The sequence below is a fragment of the Ctenocephalides felis genome, unplaced genomic scaffold, assembly GCF_003426905.1.
Source record: "Ctenocephalides felis isolate EL2017-DRISC unplaced genomic scaffold, ASM342690v1 CF-g0.4_SCAFFOLD_01170, whole genome shotgun sequence".
Lineage (NCBI taxonomy): Eukaryota > Metazoa > Arthropoda > Insecta > Siphonaptera > Pulicidae > Ctenocephalides > Ctenocephalides felis.
In genome coordinates, this window is record NW_020537324.1 from 43,666,900 (window position 1) to 43,685,636 (window position 18,737).

The following is an 18,737-nucleotide window of genomic DNA, read 5'->3' on the forward strand; positions in this document are numbered from 1 at the left end:
TTTACTTTAACTAATGCTAAAAATCTACCAACGGAAGAAAATACTTTTATTATGGAATTTCAAAAATTACCGTTTATCTCCCGATAGCAGAGTCATGAAAATCAAATCAAGGCAAGGCATGGCCTTAAGGCAAATTGCTGCAACTTTCCGTACCAAAAATTATTATTTTTTTAAAAACGATTAACATTTTTTAAAAAAAATTATTTCGAAAAAATTAGATTTAAAAAAAAATTTCTTTTTTTTGACATATTTTGGAAATTCTACAGTTTTTTAAAGCAATCACACTGCTTTAACTGCACAGAGACAAAATATCAACGCGCGTAAGCGCCGCGTCGCCGTCTAACGGATAAACATTGGTACGGAACCCATAGGAATGTAAACAAAATTTATACTTATTGTTAAAATCTCTATAAAATATCTGATAATTTAATGTGCATATGTCTAATGATCATTTTTGACCGCCAAATGGCATTTGTTTCTACTTTTTTTTACTAGATCTCCGAAATCGCTAGACCTGCCTTCATGAAAATTTGATCAGCTTTTCCTCTTGTCAATACAAGTAAAATGTTGATTGAATTATTAAAATCGGACGCTCCGTTCTCTTAAAAACTGAGGTACCGTCTTTGGCACTTTTTCTTCCGTATCTTTGGAAAGGCTAGACCTGCCTTTGCCAAAAACTAATCAGCACGTCTCCTTATCAGTACGAATTGAATGTTTTTTTGAATTATTTAAATCGGTTAATCGGTGTACCCGAAATCGTCGACGAAAATTTGTATCCGTACACACATTCATACACCCACACACATACATCCATTTTTTCTAAGGTATGCCAAAATATTCAAAAACCTTTGAAACGTAAAGATATATAAAATTTTTTATTTTTCGATTTTTTTGCGATTGCTATAACTTACCCTACGAGAATTTAAAAGTTGTACGCAAAATATTTATAAAAAGTTGAAAATCAGGTTTTTAACTTTAATCAGATATTAAAAAGCATAAATTAAATAAATTTATTTATCAACCGTAAATATAAAGGGATAATTATGTAAATGAATAATAAATACCTTTGCATTTTTTTAATTGCTGTTGGTATTGTGGATGGATCATCTTTAAACAAAAAGAGTCTGATTCCATCAATACTGCTTTTAATATACTGTTGCCAATCCAAGTTTTCTATATTAAAATAAAATTCTTCCTTGTCTTGTAATGATAGTTTACACCAAAGGTTCTGAAATGATAAATAATCATGATACGTGTTAGCGATTTTCAAATGCTCCCATTCAAACAATTGCAATTTTTTATTTCATTTAGTTATAATAATCAGAGTCAAAATGACAAACTATGAGTTAAAGAGATGATATGGGAAACTGTAATAGAAATAATATGAAAAAATAATATAGAAACTAGTGAGGTGTATGGCATCGTGCCTTAAGGCTAATTGCTGGAACTTCCCGTACCGTAACGAAATGATAGAGGACTATTAAATGTTTTAAAATAGATTATTATAAATATTGCAACATTGTCGAATATTCATAAGAATTAAATAAACTAAATTGGAAAGTTGAAATTATTTGTTTAAAGTATATTAGAACAGAATTAAAATAAAAATTTGAATTATTTTCGATATACAAAAAAAAATTTTTTTGAAAAAAAAAAATGAAAAAAAGTTGAGACAAAAAATAATATTAATGGTCCCAACGTTTCTAGCGTTCTTGGTCCCAACGTTTCTAGCCATTCTGAATCCAATGAGACCAAATTTGGAAAAATTATGTGTGTGTGTGAACATATTTTTTGCTGTAAATAGACGTTTTTGTCAAAAACGGCTAGACCGATTTCAAAAATTTAAAAGCCACTCAATGTATTGCAATAAGACTAACGTTTATCAATTTTGCGTCAGCCAAGCCGTTTCTTTGTAAATAGCAGTAAAGTGAATTTTTTTTGCCCACGTTTTAGCCCGCAGTTCTGAATCGATTTTGAAAATTCAAAAACCGATCGAAAGATACTGGTTGGGAATCGTGTTTATGAGTTTTTGGTAGAGATCGGCCGGCCAATGAGACCAAATTTGGAAAAATTATGTGTGTGTGTGAACATATTTTTTGCTGTAAATAGACGTTTTTGTCAAAAACGGCTAGACCGATTTCAAAAATTTAAAAGCCACTCAATGTATTGCAATAAGGACTAACGTTTATCAATTTTGCGTCAGCCAAGCCGTTTCTTTGTAAATAGCAGTAAAGTGAATTTTTTTTGCCCACGTTTTAGCCCGCAGTTCTGAATCGATTTTGAAAATTCAAAAACCGATCGAAAGATACTGGTTGGGAATCGTGTTTATGAGTTTTTGGTAGAGATCGGCCGGGCTGTTTTCTTGTAATAACGTGTTGACGACGATTTTAATTTTAATTTTTGACGGTAGATACCATAGTCTTCTAGATCATACTAAAATATGATGACGACCCTACGACAACTCGTTTAGCTTTAAAAATTCGTCAAAATTTACAAAAATTAGTATCATAGGCATTTGTGAAAATTAGATCTTTTATCGAGGTTTGCTCAAAAACGCTTGAACCGTTTTCAAAAATTTGAAAACCATTTGATATATCTCGATGAGGATTATCGTTTGTCGGTTTTGTAAGACGATCTGCCGAGCCGTTTCTTTGTAATTTTAAAAAAAAAGTATTAAACTGGGAATGATACTGATTAGTTTGAGGTGAAGATCTACCAAGCCGCTTTTTGTAAATAACTGTTGAAAAATAAATTAAGCCGGTTTTTATGGAACTTTTTTTGGCGATATATATCATAGCCTTATATACCTTACTGAAATGTTACGGCCTTATGACAAGTAGTTTAATTTTAAAAATTCATCAAAGTTTGAGAAAATGAGTAGTTTTTTTGACATTTGTTAAAATTAAAGTTAGACGATTTACTTGGTATAACGATAGTACTTGGTCTTAATGAACATACGAAACCATTAAAGTCTTACGGATCTGGCTCAATTATAAAAATGGTTGATTTGTGATTATTTACACATTTCGGGAAGTTCATGTAACTTGCCTCAAGGCAAAATACCAAGTTGTGAATTTAGTTTAGTATAGTTAGTTTTATTGCTTTAACAAGTGTCAGCACTACACTATAATAAAATCCGTATTATTTTCATCTGAGATACAAATTTCAATCTCTTTATGACGTAGTTTTATTTTTTCCAGCATTTATTCTATGAATTTGAACATGTACTTACCACTACATTTTGATCATTAAATTTCCATTCTCTCGTGCTAAAGTATGCTATGACTCCCACGAATTTATGAATTTTTCTATAAGCAGCTAGCAGTCTGAAAGCAAAAAGAATTTTTTGTAATTATCTTCAGAAAAAAGTTTTGTATGAACTAAATATTCGAGCAAAAATAACTAAATATCTCAATGAATTTAGATTTATATACTGTGAATGGGCCATAGGAAATAGACCCACATGTTATCTAAAAAAAATTATATATGGTGCCTTAAGGCAAATTGCTCAAACTTCCCGTATCAAAAAAATTTTTTTTTAAAGATTGACATTTTTGAAAAAAAATTACTCTGAAAAATTAGATTTTTGAGAAACTATAATTTTTTGACAAAAATTAACTTTTTTTGAAAAAAAGACTTTTTGAAGAAAAGTGTATTTTGAAATAATTTTGAAATTCTGAACTTTTTTCAAAGCAATCGTACTGCTTTAACTGAATAGAGACGAAATATCAAAGCGCGTAAGCGCCGCGCCGCCGTTTAACGGATAATAACAAAATTTATACTTATTGTTAAAATCTATATAAAATATTTGATAATTTGACACGCATACGTCTAATGATCATTTTTGACCGCCAAATGGCTTTTTTTTTTACTTTTTCCTCCATATCTCCGAAGTCGTTGCCCCTACCATTTCAAGAATTTAAACAGTTCTTCAATACAAATAAAATGTTTTTTGAATTATTCAAATCGGACGCTCCGTTCTCTTAAAAGTGAGTTACCGTTTTTGGCACTTTTTGCCCCGTATCTCCAAAACGGCTGGACCTGCCTTTGCCAAAAACTAATCAGCTCTTTTCCCTATCAATAGGAATCGAATGTTTTTTGAACCATTCAAATCGGTTGATCCGTACGCCCGAAAACGTGGGCGAAAATTTGTATCCATACATACACATACACACACACACACACATCCATTTTTTCTGAAGTATGCCAAAATGTTCAGAAACCTTTAAAACGTCGAGAAATGTAAAAATTTTCAATTCCGATTTTCGGCCCATTACAATAACATCGTACGGGAAGTTAAAATTTGAAAATTCGATTTTTTGAAAATTTCACACTAGTTGTGTCCCTTAAGGTGTGTATATTAAGAAATAACTTACTTAGGTTGTTTTCCGATCAGTACAAAAAGACTATCAATTAATGCAGCAGGTAAAATGTGCATGAATAGTGTGTATATCCAAAACAAAAAATGATATTTTGTATCATTAAGTGCGTAGTACCATACTGCTCGCGAACTGGGCTTCATTCGTCCATAGATTTGGTAGTAGTCCATATAAGTTCCCCAGGTCATTCTATTCCGCGTTGATGAAACGTAATTATATACCGGAACTTCATCATACCTATAGTATTAATAAATATTATTAGATAGATATTTTACTTATAATTAGCATAAAATACAAATACAGGATATTTAAGTCTTTTAAATATATTAGAATTAAAAAAAAAATAAAAACTAGTGGGGTATATGGCATCATTCCTTAAGGCAAATTGTTGGAACTTCCCGTACCGTAACGAAATGTTCGGGGAATATTGAATGTTTTCAAATAGATTATTATTAATATTGTAACATTGTCTAATATTTACAAGAATTATATAAACTGAATTGCAAAGTTGAAATTATTTGTTTAAAGTATATTAGAACTATAGTCAGAATTAAAAATAAAATCTGAATTATTTTCGATATACAAAAAAATTTTTTTTTGAGAAAAAAAAGTTGGAACAAAAATTTTTTTTCAAAATCAATTATTTTGTTAAGACAAGCAGAAAGTTCCTTGAATCATTTAAATCGGACGTAAAGTTCTCTCAAAAACTGCCATTTTTTACATATTTAGCTCCGTATCTTCGAAATGGCTGGGCCTGCCTTTGCCAAAATCTGATAAACACTTCTCCCTATCGATAGGAATCGAATTTTTTTTGATTACTAATTGAATGTTTTTTATATCAATCAAAATGGATACTCCGTTCTCTCAAAAACTCGATTTTTATTTTCTGCACACTTTGCTCCGTATCTCCAAAACGGCTGGACCTGCCTTTGCCAAAAACTAATCAGCTCTTCTCCCTATCGATAGAAATCGAATGTTTTTTGAACCAATCAAATCGGTTGATCCGTGCGCCCGAAAACGTGACTGGAAATTTGTATCCATACATACATACACACACACACATCCATTTTTTCTGAGGTATGCCAAAATGTTCAGAAAACTTCAAAACGTCGAGAAATGTAAAAATTTTCAATTACGATTTTTGGCCCATTACAATAACTTACCCTACGGGAAGTTAACTAGTTGGTATTGGTATTTAGCCTTGAGGCAAGTTACATGAACTTTCCGATATGTGTAAATAATCGACTTAATCAATAAACAATAAATTAATTTATGGGTGGATTTATTACACATAATTGAACACAAACAAACACTTTGACTCGGAGTATTTTCTAAAAGCAAATTTTCAAAAATCAACAACTATTATAATTGAACCAGTTTCCATAGGACTTTAACGGCTCAGTATGTTCATTAAAACCAAGAACTCTATCGTTATACCAAGTAAGTCGTCTATTTTTAATTTTAACAAACGTCAAAAAAAACTACTCATTTTCTTAAAATTTCGTGAATTTTTAAAATTAAACTACTTGTCGTAAGGGCGTAATATTTCAATAAGTTGTATAAGACCGTGATATATATCGCCAAAAAAAGTTCCATAAAAATCGGCTTAAATTTTTTTCAACAGTTAATTACAAGAAAACGGTTCGGTAGATTTTTACCTAAAACTAATCAGTATCATTCCCAACTAATATCTTTCGAACAGTTTTTGATTTTTTAAAATCGGTTCGGTAGGATGAGCTTAAATGTGGACGAAAAGTTTAACACTTTTTTTCAAATTACAAAGAAACGTCTCGGCCGATCGTCCCATAAAACTGACAAACGATAGTCCTCGTCGAGATACATCAAATGGCTTTTAAATTTCTGAAATCGGTTCAGGCGTTTTTGAGAAAACGTCGATGAAAGGTCTAATTTTGACAAATGCCAAAAAAACGATACTAATTTTTGCAAACTTTAAAGAATTTTCAAAGTTAAACCAATTGTCGTAGGGCCGTAATATTTTAGTATGATCTTGAAGACTATAGTATCTACCGTCAAAAAAATTATAATAAAAATCGTCGAAAAATTTTTTTAACGCTTTATTACAAGAAAACGGCCAGGCCGATCTTTACTAAAAATTAATCAGCACGATTCCCAACCAATATCTTTCGAACGGTTTTTCAATTTTCGAAATCCATTCAGAATTGCGGGCTAAAACGTGGACGAAAATTTTTTCACTTTTCTGCTATTTATAAAGAAACGTTCGGCCGATCGTCGCACAAAACTGACAAACAATGGTCCTCGTCGAGATACATCGAATGGTTTTTAAATTTTTGAAATCGGCCCAGCCGTTCTCGAGAAAACGTCGTGCAAATGTGCACGACATGCAGATGTGCTGTTCAGTGTTTTGTGAAGGCAGGTCCAGTCGTTAGAGAAACGGAGCATTTGATTGATTTAGAAAACAATCGATTTGTACACATTGATGGTTAGATGTGCTGATTAGATTTTTAGATACAATTATAAAATAGTCTATCTGAAGATAGATAAAGCTGTAACACGTTAGAAAAGCTCACCTATTCATTCCCATATCCCATGCACAGGCCAATATGGCATTCACACACATATCGACGGGAACCACATTAGCAGCAACTTGCCGGTCCATATGCATTGTTCGAATGAGGCCTGCGCCAACGCCTACTACAATGCCTGTTGGCCCATACATGTTGTCTATCCATCCACAAATTGGTTCCTTTGCCGAACTAATCACTGTAGATTAGGTAATATATATATATATATATATATATATATATATTAAATGTTAAATATGAACAATACGTCACTCAGATTTTTAACACACACTTTATTTGGTAATTACAGGCGTTTCGAGACCATGGTATGCCTCATCTTCAATGTAATTTCTAAAACAGTTACTTATATACTACACATTCTTTAATAATTTATTTAAATTACATTTAATTTTTGATAATACAAAAAACACCAACTATCACTGCAAAGCTTGACACAGTGAAATATTTTAACAAATCGGTTTCTTATCAAAAGGTTTAAGAAATTTAGCGACTCTGTTTTTTATAATTGGACGTATTAAGGGGCACAACTAGTGTAACCGCCTAAAAAAAACGTGATTTTTGGGAATTTATATTAAAAAAACTACTTTATCAATCATTTCAAAATTTTAGTAATATATTTATACATGCTTTAAGAATACATAGTAAAATTTTTGAAGAAAAAAAATATTTTTAAGTTATCGTCGATCTCCAACGGCGCGACAAAAAAAAGCCCTTCACTGCTGCAGTGATTCCGGCCTTCTACGTGAATGAAATTAAAAAAAAAACTCGTTAAACTAGATAATATTGTCTGTAAAATGAACTACGATAAAGAAAAAAATCAAAAATTGACAAAATGACGGCGTTTTTTTAAAAAAAGTCGAATTTTACCCAAAATTTTGGTCGTATTTGGACTGCCAAAATTGAACAGTTATTGAAATTACATTGAAGATGAGGCATACCATGGTCTCGAAACGTCTATAATTCCCAAATAAAGTGTGTGCTAAAAATCTGAGTGTTGTATGTTGTAATGTTCAAATTTAACATTTAATATTCGTTCCACTCATATCACAAAATTCTATAATATATATATATATATATATATATATATATTTATCAAAATATATATTATACATTTTATTTAATTAAGATATACCTATAGCAGGCCTAAATATAGCAACTGGTAATCCTTTAGCATACTTCTCAACCACATCTTCTGCTACGGATTTGGTAAAAGCATATGTATTCGGAAATTTTTTTAACAGCCTATAAAATAAAATTATATTATATATTCCAATTCAAACTTTGTATGGAAATAGCACGGAAAATTTTTTGAAAAATATACTTTCAGGGAATTGTTTTTTATCAATTTGGAACCATTTGAGCCACTGGGAGCAAGAAAATTCTAAAATGACCATTTTAAGGACCACCCTAATATATATATATATATATATATATATGTATATATTATATATATATATATATATCGAGCATATAATTTTAAACTTTTAATATGTGCATGCAGAATACTAACGAAGGTGTGAAGCAATTTAACGTTGAACTGTCAAGGCATTCACATAGCTTCATAAGGTTTTCACTGGAAATTGTAGGTGGATAGGTCTTTTCATCAATTTCCGTTCTATGACAATTAGCATAAGCTGTCGATACATGTACAAGTGCCTAAAATTAAAGAGAATTATTGCTTTTTATATAAAAAAATCAATTGAATATTCATTATTTTTTTGAATGAGACACGATAAATAACATCTGCTTTTCCATCTACCTATCAAAACCGATTAAAGATTTTGGTACGGAAAGGAAAAAAAATTTACACAAGATGTGTACACAATAAAATATCTTATTAAAATTTCTATAAAATATCTGATAATTTTATGAGCATGTGTCTAATGAGCATTTTTAACCGCAAAATGGCATTTTTGTAACTTTTTTTTTTATTGAGAGTCTATAGCCGCTGAACCTGCCTTTCAAAAAATTTAAACAGTTCTTCGTTCAATCAATACTAATGAAATGTTTTTTGAATTATTCAAATCGGACGCTTCGTTCTCTCAAAAACTGAATTAACATTTATGGCTTTTTTTGCCCCGTATCATCCAAACCGTAAGACCTGCCTTTGCCAAAAACTAATCAGCACGTCTCCTTATCAATACGAATCGAATGTTCTTTGAATTATTCAAATCGGTTATTTCATACTGTCGAAAATGTCGTGGACATTTGTTTGCACCATATACTTGAATATCAAAATTAAAAATCTTGGTACGAAACCCAAAAAATTTACACAAAATGTGTACACATTATTAAAATCTCTATAAAATATCTGATAATTTAATGTACATATGTCCAATAAACATTTTTGACCGCCAAATGGCAATTTTTTAACTTATTTTTATTGAGAGTCCATAACCGCTGGACCTGCATTCCCAAAAATGTAATCAGTTCTTCATCTTGTCAATACAAGTAAAATGTTTTTTGAACCTTAATTAAAATTGGACGCTCCGTTCTCTTAAAAACTGAGTTGCCGCTTTTGGCACTTTTTGCCCTGTATCTTCGAAATGGCTAGACCTGCCTTCGCCCAAAAACTAATCAGAACGTCTCCGTATCAATACAAATCGAATGTTTTTTGAATTATTCAAATCGGTTGATCGGTGTTCCCGAAATCGTCGACAAAAATTTGTATCCGCACACACACACACACATACAACCATTTTATCTAAGGTGTGCCAAAATGTTCACAAACCTTTGAAACGTAAAGATATATAAGAATTTTCATTTTCGATTTTTTTGCGATTACGATAACTTGCCCTACGGGAAGTTAAAAAAAACGGTTTAGGCGCTAAAACCTTGCCGAGAATTTGCCGAACATTCGGTATTTGGTCTCGTATGCAGAATATCCCGTATTTTGCCGAATAAACAATTTGTTGCAGGCTTTAAATAATAAAAGACAAACATTTAAAAAATGTTATTCTTAAAATGACGACTATTACCTGAATGTTAAGCATTTCTTTACATAATAGAATAATTTCCTTGGTTCCTTGCACATTAATGGCAACGGCTTCTTTCATCTCTTCATCAAACCTAAAACACAAACAAAATATATATATATATATATATATATATATATATATACATATATATATATATGGAAAGCGTGGTCCATATGTAATATATTTTATTTATAATAAAATAGTAACGACACTATGTGTTATCATATTTATCATTTATAAAATATAGTTAGTATTTGTGTATTTTCAATAAAAAGGAAAAGTGTTATGAATTATAATTTTGGCAGTGAGACTGGGGAGAAACAATAGAGAGATCCGAACTGACACTATAACTTTTGTTTCCTCCGTGCTGTCACTATGATGAGCCTATCTGTCCAGTAGAAATGCGATGCTTGTTGACAAGCCGCTACATATCTTATATATAAAATTCTTCTGTAACAATGTAAGTTTCATAATTCCTCCTAAACTATAATTCGGATTTTTATGAATCTTCCTGAAGTTTGTTTGGGAAATTTTCTAGAATGTTTTAATTCATAGAAATATAGTTAGATTGTAGAAATAAATGGAAAAAATTACAAAAAACCGCTTATCATTGTTTGCCCTTGAAAATATTTGAAGCTTAGTTTGACATTAAAAACAATTGAAGACTGTCATTTGCCAAACATTTATGTTCACTTATAGGCTAAGGCAATATTAAAATATAATAAATTCATGATTATGATTAAGCAAAATGTAATGTCTACATTATTAATGCCGAAAAGCAGCTGAGATGTGCCAAAAATTAAATTAATATAAGATGCAAATAATATAACATGCATTTGACAAGTGATGCAGTCTGCGCATGCGTCTGACGTGCGCGTGTGTTTGCTTTTGCTTGCAATAATTTTGTTTGCGCACTTTGCGAACAGATTCGCCGTACGAATTCGTGCAAAGGAAACGAGCCATAAGTGATTGCGCTCAAAAATATTAAATTTGCAGTCGTTTTGCCTTACTATACAAAGTCACAATACAAAAAAAATTATTTAGAAGTTTCATTGTGTCAAAAATTCATATTATTGTCATTGGGTACGGAATATTTACTCAATGGAGCCCTTTCGGTCTGAACTTTTTTTACTGTTTTCCATTTCGTTTGGAATTTTGGAACTAGGTTCATCTTGCTCTTCAGAAGTGAAAACAATTTAGACTCCTTTACCACTTCTCGGGTGGATGACATTTCTTTTCAGTGGTGTAATTTTACTTTTTTCAAAATAACGTTTGGTATCGATAAAAGAACTAATTATAAGAGAAAAATGTTTAATAATGTTTTTTAAAAAAGCAAATACTTTTCAAGTTACTGGATACTGAAAATTTGTTTCTTTTTTGCGTTTTTCATCATTTTTTGCTAATATCTTCAAAAATATACATTTTAACGAAAATCATGTAATAAACAAAATTATATCAATTGAAATCTTAATAAATCGCTATTTTATAGTGTTTTAGGAACATTATTAGGCTAGATAGGAAAATGGGTTTTTATAGTGCTCAAAATAAGCTTTAAAAGGAGTTCTGCGTGTAAAATGAGTAAACTATCATACAAATAAAAGACGCATATAATGTTTTTTCATTTAAATAAAATAGTTTTTCAGTGCCATTTCCACCAAATTTAAAAATAATCGTATTCCATCTAGAATTAACTTGGTTTAAGAGATCTTGATGGATTCTAGAAAATACCACAACTTTAGTACAAACGATTTTCAAAAAACTCATGATTTCATAAAAAAAAAACATTAAAAAAAATCATCCAATTTCTCATTATAATGTCTCTGAAAGAATACGTATAAAAGTATATATATATGAAAATTCGAGGTATTTTTCTGACTAATTATTGTTGTTTATTATTTTTCCGTTACACAAATATTGATAGAGGTATGATTAATTAAGGAGTGCGCGGTTGTCCAACCAGAGGTCTTTCGAGCTCTTTAACCTTTCGCCGTTTCACAATAAGAGAAGTTACGGTAAAATTTATGATACAGAAAGTTGTAGCTCATTTAATCACCTTTAAAATAGTGTATTACAAGTTCTGATAAAATCAGAATTAAAAGAGTAATAATCCAATTAATGCGGTGGATGGTGACGGAGTGCAAATTGTTTTTACTTCTGAACTTAAGATAAAGATTAGCCTATTTCCAAAATATCAAGTAAATTGGAGCACAGTAAAAAAATTCACAGAGCAATAATTTTGTTGGTCGTAAGTTGAATAGAGCACATGTAAACAGGATTTGACAAATTAATTCACTTCAAATATAAACTTAAGCAATAATGTATATTGATTTATTGGAGAAAAAAATGTAACTTAGATAATAAAATTACTAAAAGCCAGTTAAAATATGGTACGGAATTATAAAAATTATAGGCAGCATTATGAAAGCAATTATTTTGGGTAGAAAAATAAAAGGTGATATTGCACCTTTGCCGCGAATGCTATATATTAATTCTTTCTGAATTTGTTGTACTTTTTAAAAGATTTCAATTTTCAACACGTGTTTCTTATGCTATAACCATAAATCACAAAGGAAGACGATCATTTTTAGTGTGATAAATTTGGAAAATCAATGTTTTAGTCGTGAATAAATAAAAAATCATTCATTTATACATCCACATCTACAGGTATGACTAAAAATAACCCTTGAATGCAATAAAATAAATTGAGCTATTGGAAATTTGTTCTATATATCGCAGTGTAAAATTTTTAATATACAATTTTATTGAACATTTTTTAATATTTGTTAAATGAATAATTAAATTGTTAACTGTGGGAATTGAGAACAATCATTTTGTTTGAAACAGTTCTACATTCAACATCACTCATATATTGGTGTAAATAGTAATTCAAAAAACAGTAACTATTATTCTTAACTAAGCAGTAAATATTAGTATAAAATATTGAAAAATTGTAGACGTGGGTACAGAACAACGTCTGTCGGGTCAGCTAGTATATATATATATATATATATTCGGGTTTGTCGGTTTTCAAAAACCGGTTTTTAGGCGAAAATTAGGCAAAAACAGAATTTGAAAATCGGTTTTTTAGTAAAAAAAAGTCGGTTTTCACTGTATAAATAGAAAATGGCAAATATAGCCAAATATAAAAGATAGATGAAAGCGTTTTGATTCTCGAAATCAATCGGTTCAATAGCATTTGATATCTTATCAGTCTGCAATGGTTTTGTTTATATTAATTTAGATTTTTATACCAGTGTATATATTAATTTAAATCAGTGTGACTTCTTCTTGAAGAAATAACTTCCTCTACTCAAATTAAAAAAAAAGAGTTTTAAACCCTAGAAGCCACAAATAAAAGAACAAAAAACTTTTTATATCAGGCTTTAAAAACAATTAAGCATAATTTGGTCGCAAGTGTGAAAGTATTTTCTATTTCAGAAAATTTAGTGAGTAATAAAGGACACGCCTAAGTAGCAATTCGAAAGACATTCTCAGTTTTTATATTTTATTAAAAAAAAAAATAATTAGAATGTTTAAAATTAATTAATTAAAATTGTTCGGAACAGACAATACCCGAGAGTTTAGCTTAATTGTTTTTAAAACTAAAATTGATATCAACAAGTATGCATCAACATGTATCTAATTTTTTTTTTAAATTTAGTGAATGGTTTTTATTTAAAAATGTATTATTTTTATTTATTCGAAAACTTTCCTTTCACTATTATAAAAATAAAAATATTTTCATTCTTATATGTGAAAATGTTGCATGAATAACGAATAATTATTTTCAAAGTTATTTAATCAAGATAAACTATTATTTTTTAGTTCTACTAATTTAAATTAAAATAATTTTGTTTACTATCCATAAAATTGAATAATAAAATAAATTTGAGTATAAATTACAGAATATTTGAGCAAAAATTTAGTTTTTATATGAAATTCGAAAACCGGCTAAAACCGGTTTTTTAGTAAAATTAAAATTCGAAAACCGATATATATATATATATATATATATATATATATATATATATATATTAGGAGAGGTCGATTTGTGTGGGTAAAAAAGTCACATAGGTACATATGATTTTTATATACTAGGGATCAAAATAAGATACTTTGCCGAAGAAACCATATCCCTAATATGAATTCTGATTTCCCGTGCATTCACACAAAAATTTGGTCAAATTTTGAAAAATCCTGTTTTGTTTCATTTAGAGCGCCTCAATAATGTCCAAATGTATGACCGACCCCAGTAACTTTGGATGGCCGATCTACCCACGCCCATGGTTCACCCCCTGGAACCTTCCGTTAGAGATCCCCCATACAAAAGTTGCATCATTTTGGGTACTTCAACATGACAAAAATCTGCGATTTATTTTTATTATAAAATTTATTTAATCATAAGTATATAAAACTATGTTGTTGAAATTGTTTGAAGTCTTTCTTAGTTTCAAGTCTGGAAAATTTTGCACGGCTCTAGTAACACCCTCTAGCTAGCATAGAAACTAGGGTTTATACAAAAACCGGCATTTCAGAAAACCGGTTTTCGAATTTTAATTTTGCTAAAAAACCGGTTTTAGCCGGTTTTCGAATTTTATATAGAAAATAAATTTTTGGTCGAATATTCTGTAATTTATCCGCAAATTTAGTGTGATTTAGAGCAGTATTTGACTGAATTTATTTATTGTTCAATTTTATAGATAGTAAACAAAATTATTTTAATTGTAGTAAATAGAACTAAAAATAATAGTTTATCTTGATTAAATAAATTTGAAAATAATTATTTGTATTCATGCATCATTTTTACATATAAGAATGAAAATATTTTTATGGTAGTGAAAGGAAAGTTTTCGAATAAATAAAAATAATACATTTCTAAATAAAAAAATAAATTAGATACATGTTGATATATACTTGTAAATATCAATTTTAGTTTTAAAAACAATTAAGCTAAACTCGGGTATTGCCTATTCCGAGCAATTTTAATTAATTAATTTTAAACATTCTAATTGTTTTTTTGTTTAATAAAATATGATTTCAAAAAACTGAGAACATCTATCGAATTGCTACTGAAATAGAAAATACTCTCATGCGTGCGACCAAATTATGCTTAATTGTTTTTAAAGTTTTATATAATAATTATAAGCTTTTTGTTCTTTTATTTGTGGCTTCTAGAGTTTAAAACTCTTTTTTTGAGTTTGAGTAGAGGATGTCACTTCTTCAAGAAGTAACACTGATTTAAATTAAAATATACTCTGGTATAAAAATCTAAATTAATATATATAAAACCTTTCTGGGCATCATTGCAGACTGATAAGATATCAAATGCTATTGAACCGATATGATTTTGAGAACCAAAACGCTTTCATCTCTCTTTTATATTTAGCTATATTTGTCATTTTCCATTTATACAGTGAAAACCGACTTACAAAAAAACATTTTTTGCTGAGTAAATTACCAAAAACGATGATTTTTTGTAATATTTGTATGGAAGACTTCTAAGGAGAGGTCCCAGGGGGTGAACCATAGGCATGGGTGGATTTGCCTTCCAAAGTTAGTTGGGGTTTGTTATACATTTGGACACGATTGGAGTACTCTAAATGGAGTAAGACGGAATTTTTCAAAATTCAATCCCTATCTTTGGGTGAATGCACGAGACATCAGAATTCATTTTAGAGGTATGATTTCTTCAGCAAAGTATCTTATTTTGATCCGTAGTAGCCGAAAATCATATGTGCCTAAGCGACCTTTAAATCGACCCGCCCTAGTATATATAGTAGCAATTAGGGAATGCGTTACCGATGGAAAATTTCAATACCGGTTATTTTTTATTTTAAAACCGCAATACCGGTAAATTACCGGTATTTTTATTATATTAAATAAACGTAAACAAAATTGAAAGTTACTAGTACAAATAGAAAAATGTATATACAACTTCAACTACATTCAACTTAACAATGAAATAAAACAATAAATTTATTTTTTAAAATAAATATTTAACAAAATTATATCCAATTTAATTAATTCATTATCACTATCGAGTATATTGAGTACTTTTTTACCAAAAACAAACTTATGAGTAAGAAAAACCAAAAACTCATAAAAGATAACATTACATTATTATAATAAACTGTATTGTCTGTATCCGATGTGTTAAATTAGTATAATCTCCAATATTTTAAAAAAAAAATATTTTTCTACACTAATTTAAGATCGGATACTTTGTCGAGATAAATAATAAGTTAATATAATTGTTGAGTATTGTTATTTAAAACAATGTAATGCTTCTATAGTATTTTTGAACATCGAAACGTTTTCGAAAAATAATATTTTATAATTGTAATAAGAATCGAAAATATTTAGTAGTTATCATAATTATTATGTATAAAGTTAGAAAAAAATAAAGATTACGCAGGGGTAATCTGTATGATATAAAATATTTTGGCGCAAATATCACTTAAAAAACAGTTACATTTTTACATAAGATGAAACAAACACCATTATCTATCAGTCCAATTCTATTTATTGCAACACGATACGTAGCCCTTAGTAAAGCAATAAATATTCAGTTTAATGACGAGTTGAGATAATATTTGACATTTGTTTATCCTATATAATCACTTGAAGATATAGCTGTTTATGCGATTATGGAATTTAAAGATGAATTTGTTCCGAGAAATTTAAACTTTAATGTATTATGTATCAAAGAGCGCTTATGTAAAAATACCGAAAATACCGGTATTTTTGGGGTAAATACCGGTAAAAATGCCGCCGAAAAATCGGGCGGTTTAATAATAATTAAAGAAGCGATATAATAAAATTAATAATAAAAATTAATAATTAATAATAAAAGAAGCGATTTCTAAAGATAATTTACATTCAGTTGCACTCATACTTACCTAACTGTAGCAGCACTATGAATGCATATAGAAACTTTGCTACAAATCATTTTTCTGTCTTTTTCATTTAAACCAAGTCCCACTATTGAACAGTCGCCATTAATCCCTATTATTTTATGTCGATAATTTGGCATGTCTAGTTTTAATTGATCAAATACCTACAAAAAAGGCATAAATATGGTACAATAAAATTTAAATTACAAGAAAAAAATAAAATTTATAAATTTATTATTTTAATTTTTGGGTTTGCTTTTTATTATTTGAGGTTCTGAGTTTTGAAGAGCTTGATGCTCATGCTTATGGTAGTTTGGTTAACTAGTTCTAATCAGATATAGTATCTGATTGAATTTTTTTTTAAATTAATCTATTATATAATTCTGCAGTATAGAATCTGTAGTTTAACCAATAAAATTAGTAAAAGAAGTATTTCTCTTAAATACAAAATAAAAAATTTTTTTTAGGAAAATCCAATTAAATTATTTTTGCATTACTCTTGAATATCATTGTCACCGATATTGACGGGTACGATTTAATTCAAATGATCAAGTTGTGAATTCTTATAACCTTAAATAAAGCCAGTTTACTATATTTAAATTAATATATGCGCCAACTTACAGGGTCTTCAAATAAGGTGTCCACTCTTTCCAAAACATTTTTTCCTTTTTTAGCTCTCACGAGTAAATATAATTTTTCTACGTCGGGGCAAGACCGCAATATTTTGTCTATCAATGCTAGATAATCAATCAAGCTAGTTAAAATTACATTACGCTCAATTTATAAAATGGAATATAACATATTCATTACCTTTTCCCAAAAATCCTGTAGCGCCTGTTATTAGAATGCTGCGATTTGTATAAAAATTTTTGATTGCAGAATCTAAAATAATTAAAAACTAGTTGGTATTGGTATTTAGCCTTGAGGCAAGTTACATGAACTTCCCGATTTGTGTAAATAATCGACTTAATCTATGATAGATAAATTAATTTATGAGTAGTTAAAATTATTCGAAGTGTATTTATTACACATTATTGAAAAACAAACACGTCAACCCGGTCGGAGTATTTTTTAAAAGCAAATTTTCAACAAACAATAATTTTTATAATTGAGCCAGTTTTTTGTAGAACTTTAATTGTTTAGTATGTTCATTAAGACCAAGTACTCTATCGTTATACCAAGTAAATCGTCTAATTTTAATTTTAACGAATCCCAAAAGAACTACTTATTTTCTCAAACTTTTTTAAAATTAAATTACTTGTCGTAAGACCGCAATATTTCAGTAATTTCTTTAAGACCATGATATATATCGCCAAAAAAAGTTCCATTAAATCGGCCTCGATTTTTTTTCAACAGTTAATTACAAGAAAACGGTTTTTGATTTTTTAAAATCGATTCGGTAGTTTGAGCTTAAATGTGGATGAAAAGCTTAACTTTTTCTTTCAAATTATAAAAAAGCGGCTTGGCAGATCGTCGCACAAAACTGACAAACGATAGTCCTCATCGAGATACATCAAATGGCTTTTAAATTTCTGAAATCGGTTCAGGCGTTTCTGAGAAAACGTCGATCAAAGGTCTAATTTTGACAAATGCCAAAAAACTATACAAATTTTTGCACACTTTGATGAATTTTTAAAGCTGAACGAGTTGTCGTAAAGCTGTAATATTTTAGTGTGATCTAGAAGACTATGGTATCTACCGTCAAAAAAATAATAAAAATCGTCGATTTTTTTTTTAACTTTATTTAAAGAAAACGGCCCGGCCGATCTCTACCAAAAACTAATCAGCAGGATTCCCAATCAGTATCTATCAAACGGTTTTTGAATTTTCAAAATCGATTAAGAATTACGGGCTAAAACGTGGACAAAATTTTTTTCACTTTTCTGCGATTTACAAAGAAACGGCTCGGCCGATCGTCACACA

General features: G+C 29.3%; 1 protein-coding gene across 1 annotated transcript; it reads right to left on the minus strand.

Annotated features, from left to right (window-relative positions):
* Window positions 1–1,000: 1,000 nt before the first annotated feature.
* On the minus strand, window positions 1,001–17,682 carry LOC113367273 (fatty acyl-CoA reductase wat-like; the record flags this gene model as incomplete). Its single annotated transcript, XM_026608894.1, has 10 exons — window positions 1,001–1,228; window positions 3,233–3,326; window positions 4,377–4,616; window positions 6,929–7,121; window positions 8,076–8,185; window positions 8,454–8,599; window positions 9,922–10,012; window positions 16,821–16,978; window positions 17,436–17,551; window positions 17,625–17,682. Coding segments are annotated over 10 exons (1,434 nt in total), but the record flags the coding sequence as incomplete, so codon positions are not given.
* Window positions 17,683–18,737: the final 1,055 nt, after the last annotated feature.